This window comes from Pollicipes pollicipes, unplaced genomic scaffold, assembly GCF_011947565.3.
Source record: "Pollicipes pollicipes isolate AB1234 unplaced genomic scaffold, Ppol_2.1 Scaffold_7231;HRSCAF=8579_pilon_pilon_pilon, whole genome shotgun sequence".
In the NCBI taxonomy this organism is placed as follows: Eukaryota; Metazoa; Arthropoda; class Thecostraca; order Pollicipedomorpha; family Pollicipedidae; genus Pollicipes; species Pollicipes pollicipes.
This window is the reverse complement of record NW_023597034.1, coordinates 15,007,194-15,017,271: the sequence shown is the minus strand read 5'-3', so window position 1 is coordinate 15,017,271 and position 10,078 is coordinate 15,007,194. Positions and strand designations below refer to the sequence as shown.

At 49.4% G+C, this 10,078-nt stretch overlaps 1 protein-coding gene across 1 annotated transcript; it reads left to right on the top strand.

Annotated features, from left to right (window-relative positions):
• Window positions 1-2,249: 2,249 nt before the first annotated feature.
• Window positions 2,250-9,272, top strand: LOC119110469 (regulator of microtubule dynamics protein 1). The gene is made up of 7 exons (XM_037234306.1): window positions 2,250-2,366; window positions 5,419-5,573; window positions 6,336-6,587; window positions 7,055-7,245; window positions 7,598-7,639; window positions 8,304-8,418; window positions 8,721-9,272. The coding sequence occupies exons 2-7, from the start codon at window positions 5,481-5,483 to the stop codon at window positions 8,769-8,771; spliced, it is 744 nt and encodes a 247-aa protein (XP_037090201.1). The 5' UTR covers window positions 2,250-2,366; window positions 5,419-5,480; the 3' UTR covers window positions 8,772-9,272.
• Window positions 9,273-10,078: the final 806 nt, after the last annotated feature.

The following is a 10,078-nucleotide window of genomic DNA, read 5'->3' as shown; positions in this document are numbered from 1 at the left end:
GGTGCGCCGCCGTTCCTTGCGCGCGCGCCGCGCCTCTGCCTCCGCCTGCACCAGGCGGCGCCGGCGCGCCTGCGCGGCCACTGTCTCGGCCACGGCCGCCTCGAGTGCCGCCTGCGACGCCTGCAGCCGCGCCTGCACGCCCTCCAGCAGCTCCACTGGGGCACGGCGCAAGGAGAGTTCAGCACAAAATCTCACGAATCTTTGACTTGGGACTTGTGAGTGGGAAGATGAAGTGTGACTGATATAACTGCATATGGTGGGTACACCCTGTACACTTCAGAATGCACCATTACTTGTGTTGGCATGCATCTTGCTACATCATCTTGTGCTAAATAAATCTATGAATTTGGTGATGACATGTGCACCCTGTAAGTGCTGCCATGAGACAGGACAAGGAGCAGTCCCCATCACAGGAAGACCTGGAGCTGGAACATGTGAAGGTAGTAGCAAGGCAGGACATCTATGGAGGCAGGTTAGGTAGCCAATGAGGTGTTGAGTAACCATACAAATATGACATCCAAATGTGACTATATTGAATCCCATAAGTGAGACAAACTTATTGTATGCCATGTGCTATCAAACAAGTGTACTTGTGATGCCTGAAGGATATCACAAAAACCCTTCCACTTTTCCTGTGTTGTGTGTTGGTTTCTCTCCATACACCGACCACAAAGGACTGTACTGTGCAGGGACTTCTTGCAAAAATTCAACACCCTTCTTGCATAATATCATATCTCTGATCAATACCACATATACCAGAAGTTGTACCTTAAAATGGTGGCCCTTCATTAGTTCAGCTTGTATGGTACATGAAAATGACTTCAACAGGACAAGGGTTCAACTCCCTGATGAGGTTTACAATTCCAGTGCCTCATTTACCTGCAAATTACTCCACAGTAAAGTCCTCCGCAAACTGAGCAAGGACACAAAATAACAGAAGCTTTATTGAGTTCCTGGTTGTAGATCCAAACCTCTCCTTCATGGTTGTATGAAAATAAGATCTCCTGGTCTCACTCCACATTATACAAATAATGGCAGACTGACATAAGCATCCCCACTCAAAACTTAGCAGACTGCACCAGTGTGCAAGTGGCTCTTTTTCAGAAACAGTCACATTGTGTTGACCATATTGGAGACATGTTGCATAATACACCAATGGGGCACACAATAAGTCTGTATGTCTTGACTTTGGAAATTAAGTACTAGCACAGCAGTTATCTGAGAGGGTGGTTACCTATTTGGTTATGAAGCTAAATGTTCTAAACCCGAACAAATATTTGGCTCGCTTTCGCTTCCATGTTTCTTTTTATACAAAGCCATCCAAACAAGACACCTTGTTTTAAGCAAATAAATATTATGCTTTGCTCAGCTCCTGAACTCTCAAATGGAAATGCAAATATTAGCAATACCCAGTCTGCACAACCCATGCACTACACTAGACAATTCATGAACATCAAAGTGCTAAACACCTTGCTCGCAGACACCAAACTCTGGCCAGACCAACCTGTGCTTAAGTTTCAAATGATTGCTGTGTGAAAACCACGTAAGCAACTGCACATGAGAGTGACTGGGACCTCCAGCTGCTCCAGGCAGCACTTTTTCAGTTTCTGTGCAGCAAAAACCAGTAGCAGAGTGAAGCATGAAAAAATGTCACATGTTTTAAAAAATCAGACAATACATGGTGCTTTAGTAGCTACCAGGTGTGTAATCATTCATACCATTTCCCTGCCGAATCTTGGCCAGGTCATTCTTTAGCTTCAGACGATCCATCATGCCACTGAACGTTTCGGGGCAAGTATAGCTTGCAAGTTGCCCGATGTCCGTAAGAACATTAACTACGCTTGATTCCAATTGATACTTTTGAGCACAAAGAACAACCAAACTTAATTTCTGAGCATTTACCGGCAATCAAAAACAGACATGCTTGCGATGATGGTGCCTGGCTACTCCTTAACGCATTTCCCTATAAACCAATACACTACGGAACCGCGGCGCACGCCCAACACAACCAACAATGGCGCACTGAAATTCAAACCTGCTGCTAGTGAGGCGGGTGGTAACACTCTTATTCAACTTTAACTCATACAGCAAGCTCTCATGACGTCATTTACAACAAGCTGAACCATTGGTCACTTTCCGTTTTCCCAGCGCATATTGGAAGGTTTTTAACTGGCGCATAGTGTGCGCCATTTCAACGCATTGTTTTTATTCCAAGTTGGCACCGTCTTGCGAAATGGTGAGATTGGCGCTGCAAGTTGCGGGTGAGCCGGTTTTCGCGAATTTTAAGAACTGTGCAATTTCGTAACAGTGACTATTATCTGCAAGAGGGCGCTTACTAGCATATGGTGATAAATTGTGCCGAAATTGTAAGCACTGTGAAGTGTGATGTGATTCTGGGCGGGAGGCAAGCTATGCTGTGTGAGCCGTGTGTTGTGAGACGATTGGGAAGGTAATTAGTGCCCACATCAGAGTCTTGTTTAAGAGTTAAGAGGCAATTCTGGAAACATTGGAGTTGTCATTTGCTATTTTAGGCAAACACTGAGCATCATTAGGACCACCTCCATACACAGTATCTGAAATTTGGTTTAGGCTCTTGGAGGAGAAGACAAAAATATTAATTTGTGATTGTTTTTGTTAGACTGTGTTGAAACTTCTTAATTTGTTTCTGTCTAAAATGTTGTGACAAGAGCTCGTCTTGTCAGGGGCAGCTGGGGAAATGTGTACCACAACAAATTTTGAGGCAGTGTGGTTCACATATTCCAGTTTGAAATTCTGACCAGTCTAGGCCCAGGACATATTCAACATCATAATTGGGGAGGCAGGTGCCTGCCCAATAACTGACCATGCCCCCTTCATTTGCATCATTTTGCCTGTGTGTACTTGGTGGAAATGATGTTGAAATGCATGAATTATTTTAGGAAACTAGATAGCCTGTTTGCCAAATGGCATGGGTGAGCTTTTCATGTAAGGTTGTGCATTGGGATAAAACGGCTGTAAGTATACATGCTAAAGCAATTGGGGTATTTTCATGGTCTCTGAAAGGTTTTGTTATAAATTAAGAGTGGCAAAGGTCACCATTTCCCCCTCACCCTCACCCTCAGTCACTGGGTTGCCTCCCCAGTTCCCTTCATAGCCAAGTTTGCCTCCCCAGCAAAATGTGTAAAATATGATGTGAGCCCAGCCTGCCCCCTCGCCACTTAAAAAAATCCTATGCCTATGGGCTGGAGACAGTTTGTGTAGTATCTTATAGACTCCTAGTGATTTGAAAGTTGTTTGGGTTACCCAAAGTCACCACATTCACTGTGGTTGACAAAACCATGTGTTACAGTTTGACTGATATAAGTTTTTGAGACATGGGATGGGTAGTTTCTGAGAACAGAAACTGTTTCAGGATGACGCAGGATGCGATGCGTGTCATGTACCAGTTGGTGATGTAAAACGCCAGCTGGTTCCGAATTCATTAATGGCACGGATCGCAGCAGCCACATTCCGTGAAATTTTTAAAGGTCAGGGTAGGTCACTAACCCAAAATTACCCACGTCAAGGTTTCGTTTTGGGGAGCATACCGCCTAGCGAAATCCCTGACAATTATTTGAGGGGCAAAATAGGAGCGATCTGATAGATTTCGGCCATCTTGACTTTCTTAGAGTCAAACAAGGCCACTAACCTTAAAGGACCAATCTGGATGTTTTACCACGAACGGGTATCTTGGCTCATAACGGCTGCATGAGGACGACATGAGACACGTTGGACACCAATCTGGATTTTGGCGACACAAATAAGTTCACGTACAGGCGAACCCACCCTGTGAATTTTGTTGCTTAAGTGTTCTTAGTTTTCGAGATCTCACGGGGTCAAACTACCCCCCCCCCCCCCACCCCCCTCCACCCCAGCGAAGGATATTTAACCGGTCGTCCGGGCGCGAGACACTCTGTGCGCTGCGTTCGGAATTCTCCGACGCGACAAATGTGCTGAAGTTTCGACGCGCGACGGACGACGAGCCGAAATTTTTGTCACGCGGACTCACACGGGGCCTTGTGTTAAGCGTTCGGTGCATTGATGCCTGCCGCTCCGGGTCCATAGGACATTATAATACACCATGTGCTTTCTCCAGTTGGGCTCAGTGGACCTCGGGACAGATCACTAACGCGTGCCATCAGTTTCTGAACGCAGTATGGATTGCCAGTCCGGATCTCTGCTGTCCATGTCCACCATGCAAACTTGCAGCTTTAAAACTGATCATCGTATTGAGCTGGGGCCTTGTAGCGCCAGGCGCCGACCGGGGAGAGTGTACAGACCGGCCCACACACAGACTGGCCTGCAATAGTTTGGCGGTGGGGTTGAGTGTCCCTCTTGGTCCGGCTTGGGGCCCACACGGACGCGGGACTTATCTTGCTCCGCTGTTTATCGGAGACGCCAAACATGCTTAATAATTGTGGTATACATTGATTGGCTTTTACTTTTTTCATTGGTTGTGAACCCGTCTTATGATCTCAACCGCAGACAAGGCGTGGCGTGACCGCCGCCCGCCGCTGCTGGTCCGTGGTTGACTACAGCCTCAACCACCGCTGCTGGTCCGTGGTTGACTAACGCCTCAACCGCCGCTGCTGGTCCGTGGTTGACTAACGCCTGGACCACCGCTGCTGGTCCGTGGTTGACTAACGCCTCGACCACCGCTGCTGGTCCGTGGTTGACTAACGCCTCACAGCTGCATCTTTATCCGCAGCATATGATTACTTTTAGCATTTTAGAAAAACAATGGCAGCGTGAATAAGATAAGTGTACACTTTTAACCATGCCTTGACCGTTTTGAAAACCATAAAAAATGAAGCACTCCTCGATGTCCGTATTGGGACATCCCCAATGAGATCTGAAACTGGAACATTTCCTTTAGGTCTGGGAAGTGACATCCACATGTTCTGCAGTGCCTCCGCTTTAACCCATGCCAACTCTTAAACCCACCCAGCCAACTCTCAAACCTATTGAGTTTCAGTTGCAGGGAATATACTGACCTTTATAGAAGATCATGACCCTATTTTGTGCATCACTTTCAGTCTATCTCTTTTCATACAGTGTAAGTCTCAACGAATTTCGGGCTACATTTTATGCAAGGCGAGAGTTTTCATGGTGTACGGCCGAGCGGTCTTATGACCTGACCTGACCGGACCCGTCCTGACCTGACCTGCCTGAGGTTGGGTGCTGCGCAGCGATGTGCTGGTTGTGCATCGGATCCCGGGCTTCACGAGGCTATTTCTGTGCACCACCCGGAGGATGATGTTCACCACCAGGGTTTCCAGTAGTGAGGGCTTTGTTGCTGACATACCGAGTAAGCAATCCTGCCATTCGACCGGACGAGCAGCGCTGTTCATGCTGAAAATGATGGTCATCCAGTTCCAGACGAATACCAATATTTTTCAGGGTCGGAATTCAAGAGCTATCCCATTGAACACTATTTGCAAGCCCAACCTGTCACAGTAACAATGGCTGGTGTGGACCAGCTGAAGAAGAATGTAGATCAATATTATGACGAAATGAAATATGATCAGATTGCTGAACAGTTGGAGCCATACAAGGTAACGTGTGTAGTAACGATGATCACGCATATTCCGAATAGCGGGGTCTGTGCCAACCAGGCATGTTTTAGTGGAAGCACGAAACGACAGTGAATGTGTTGGCTTATTGGCACGTATGATTAAACAGTCAAATGTTTGATATTGCATCACATTTCTCAGGTTTCAGTTCATACGTTGCCAACTTCTGGTATGGTGTGCGTCGTGCATTTTTGCTTGATGTTTGCTAAAATACAGACTTGTGACCCTGTGGATCAAAGTACAGGCGTGTGCTCCCTTGTGGTGAAATGTTTATACCATAAGAGCGCTCGGAAACAACCCACACCTATGACTACAACAGGTATAGTCTGTCGGCGTGGCCGTAAATCGGGATGAATTACGAGCGGCGGAGACGTAACACTATCACTACTGCTGCTGCTACTGCTGCTGCTGCTGCTGCTGCTGGGCTCGATGGGTCCCCACCTCAGTGGCCCGTGGGTAGGGCAGGGATACCCCGCGCGACTTGTCATGCATGATAGGGGATTCCCGCTTCTTAGACCCGGGACGGCGTCCGTGTAGTTTGAAGGCCACGGCTGGACCGACGCTCGGCGGCACCGGCAGCAGGGTGACCACGGCCGGACCGACGCTCGGCAGCATCGGCAGCAGGGTGACCACGGCTGGACCGACGCTCGGCGGCATCGGCAGCAGGGTGACCACGGCTGGACCGACGCTCGGCAGCATCGGCAGCAGGGTGAACTGTGACGGCGCCGTGACCGGCTCCTGCAGGGCGGCGACGACGTCGGACTACTGTGGCGACTGGCGCGGGCCAACTACGAGCGCCAGAAGACGCTCGGCTCGGACGCTGCCCAGCTCCGGCTGCTGCAGGACACGCTGGCCACCGTGCAGCGAGCGCTGGCGCTGGACGCCACTGACCCCAACTGCCACAAGTGGATGGCCATCTATCTGAACGCCATCACCAAGCTGCAGGGCTCCAAGGCACAAATTGACGCAGCCACCACCATCAGGGAGCACATGCTGGTGAGCGAGACCCTAACTCTGCCCACACGCTGTCTGGGTGGGCAGGGCCCTGACAGCAGGTCACCGCCTGGTCACGTTGTGGCATAATGCAGAGGAATGCATGCCAGGTACGTGAGACATATTTTAGCCACATTGCCAATACCTCATTATGTGTTTATCAAATTTTGGTATGTGTGGAACGATGACGTAAATCACGGCTTTCTAGAGCACTTTATGAATACAACCGCCTGGTGACTGACATGAGCGGTCGTGCCCCGCGCCTGTCCGTGCTGGCTGCCCCGGGTCGCCGCTGCTCGTGTCTCCGTCACCGCCTCCCCTCCCCTCCCACCATCAGCAGTGCTGTACCTGGCCGCCGCCCCTGCCTGTGTCGCCGCTCCCCTCCCACCATCAGGAGTGTGTACCTGGCCGCCGCCCCTGCACGCGCCACCATTCCACTCACACCATCTGGGGACTGTTTCCGTCACCAGAAGGCGTGCGAGTACGGTCCGGACGACGCCACGAACTGGCACCTGATCGCCATGTGGGAGTACAGCGTGGCCGACATATCGTGGGTGATGCGCAAACTGGCCACGGTGGTGTACGGCGAGCCGCCCAGGGCCACCTTCCAGCAGGCGCTCGACAACTTCCTGAAGGCGGATCAGCTGTCGGACGGTTTCAGGTGCGAGACGGTGTAGGTGGCGCCGCTCAGGTGAGCTCCGCATCAGCGCCGGCTCTCGGGCTTAGCGTACCTGGGTGAAAGGGTTTGACTACGGGGTGTGTACCTTGCCGATGACCATTATCACGATTTTTGCTTGAAGTTTCAAGTGCATCGTCTTCAGAAGCTCAACATCCGTGTTGTGTGTTGTACCCGGATGCTAGTTGTGGAGTACTGCACCGACGCCACGTGAGCAGACTACCTACTGAACTGCATCAGCTTGCAGTGATTGAACGGCATCTGCTTGCAGTGGAGCTCATCTCTTCATTGACATGGGTCGCTAGTGACGTTCTTAATGTTTTTACCGTTGTTTCAGACAGCTGAGTGCAGGGCGGGGTCTCGCCTGGCCAATCAAGAGGTACGTTTTGCTGTCCTTATTTGTTTTATCGTGATGCTCTGCCCAGTCCTATTTCTTTTTCTGCGCCGTTACCCAAGAGCAGATAGCCAGGAGCGCCCTTCCTTCTATCCAAGCGACGCATAGAACCTTACTTAACATCAGAAAACATAAAATCAAGTCGCTGCGCTCCCAGCTAGCAAGACCAAACAAAGGTAAATAAGTAGGCGAAGAGGCGGTGCAGACCCGGCAGGAATCGTGTTATGCAGTTGGCAAGGATACATCATACATGATAAGGCTTGAAGTAATCATAGCCGAAGTCAGCTAATGACAGCCCGCTAGAACCACCCAATAAACTGCTACCACTCATTCACAGTGTTTTTGCTATTGCACGTTTCAATGCAAATATTCAGTGCGCAATACAACGTTACCTCGCTCTTTTGCTCTAACACTGAATTCCCAGGAAGTGTTTCTGATTTCCTGAGCAATTTTGAAGCGATCCTGGCGCGGTTTGTATGCCATTACATTTGTTCCTCATACCATTCTGATTCAACATCGTTGTTCGTGAACTGCTTTGAAGACGCGTCTTATCTAAAACTCCGCATAAGAATGTTTAGGTCGCTCTTCCGGCGAGCCTGCGCTGGGTTAATCTTGGTCGTCTGGACGCAATGAAGTATTTCTTTTTCAGTCGCAATCTCATGATGATCGGCAAGTGTTACCAAAAACTGAAAGACAAGGAAAACGCAATAAAGTACCTGAAGATGGTTCGAGCCCTTGAAGCGAAGACCGCGGACGATGAAGAGGTACGTGACCAAACCATGAAGGAGCTCATGGTTAGGTACGGCTTAGGTCGCTGGTGACCACTTTTTCCGTCATTTCACAACTACTGACGATCGTGACTGATCGTTCCAAACAAATCTACAACAGGGAATACGTTTGGAATTGCTACCGTGCTTGTATAGTCCAATTTTGGACATTTTCCCCAGGATTTTTTTTTGGCAGCAAATCAAAGCGGCTGAATTGAAGCACAAGTGTTTGTCGACAGAGTTTGTTGTGACTGACTTTTACCTCTTCTCATGATGATCAAGGCCCCTCCTGGTTGCAGTCGAAGGAAGAAGCCATTAGCATGTTGAAGCAGATGGGTATAACCGACTGAAGATTCGGATGCAGAGCGACGAAATCTGCAAGTGCCACAGCTTCACATGTCCGATGGCAGTAAAGCCGGAGCTGCATATCAGGATAGTAAACTGGACTGATCCGTCCAGTCCGGACAATATCATTTTGGCCGTATTCTGGTGGCGTGGGCGTGAGCGTGTGAGTGTGAGTGTGAGGAACCGTTGGACAGTGACATTAGTAATGAATACCTCGTGGGGGGCCTCATGCGGATACAACGCTTTAAGCTGTACTCTTAATCCACCGCATATTCATCGCGCTTTGGGGACGTGGGGAAATTTATGCGGGCGAAGCGCTTTAAGCTGCGCTCTTAATCCACCACATATTCATTGTGCTGTGGGGACGTGGGGAACTTTATGCGGGTGAAGCGCTTTAAGCTGCGCTCTTAATCCACCACATATTCGTTGTGCTTTGGGGACGTGGGGAACTATGCGGGTGAAACGCTTTAAGCTGCGCTCTTAATCCACTACACATTCATTGTGCTTTGGGGGGGACGTGGGGAACTATGCGGGTGAAACGCTTTAAGCTGCGCTCTTAATCCACTACATATTCATTGTGCTTTGGGGACGTGGGGAACTATGCGGGTGAAACGCTTTAAGCTGTACTCTATCCACTACATATTCATCGTGACTTGGGGACGTGGGGAGCCTCACGCCGGGCTGTTGCATCACGGACAGGATAGCGTGGAACAGGGCCGATCGCTTACACTCTTCACATGTATCGTGTGAAACCATCACTGCCTAAGTGGTACGATCCCGACTTATGCTGCGATTTTTAGATGACCCTGTTTTCGACATTTTTATAACAGGCGCCCGATCAGTCATTGTTCGTAGGGTCGGAGTTGCGCTGCGTACAGCTAGCTGTTGTACACAATGGCGATGGTTGGGTTTTCTTTGAGCCGATCCATTATCAGACGAAGCGCTTCAACTGATCACCGAGCGGTCTGTGTCCAACAGTGATCATGTTATCGGTTGGTGATCGTAACTTTGTAGCTCGTTTTTGCAAGACAAGGATAGGCTTTCCAATCCACAGCGTAACCATTAGCGTGTAATCTGGGGCGTTCTGACTCGTCTGTGGCTTGAGGACTGCATTGTTTTGTTGTGTATGGTTGTGAGTAGACGTATTTTTGTGATCTCCGCATGTCTACACAAAGGCCGTTCCCGCTTTATGTCCGCAAAATTCAATACAGCTTATGAATCCCATCTAAACTTTGCTGAAGTTAACCGCACAGTCCGGGTGAAATGCAGCAGCATGCAGGAGTTTTCATTGAGCTCTACGGACAACTGTTCG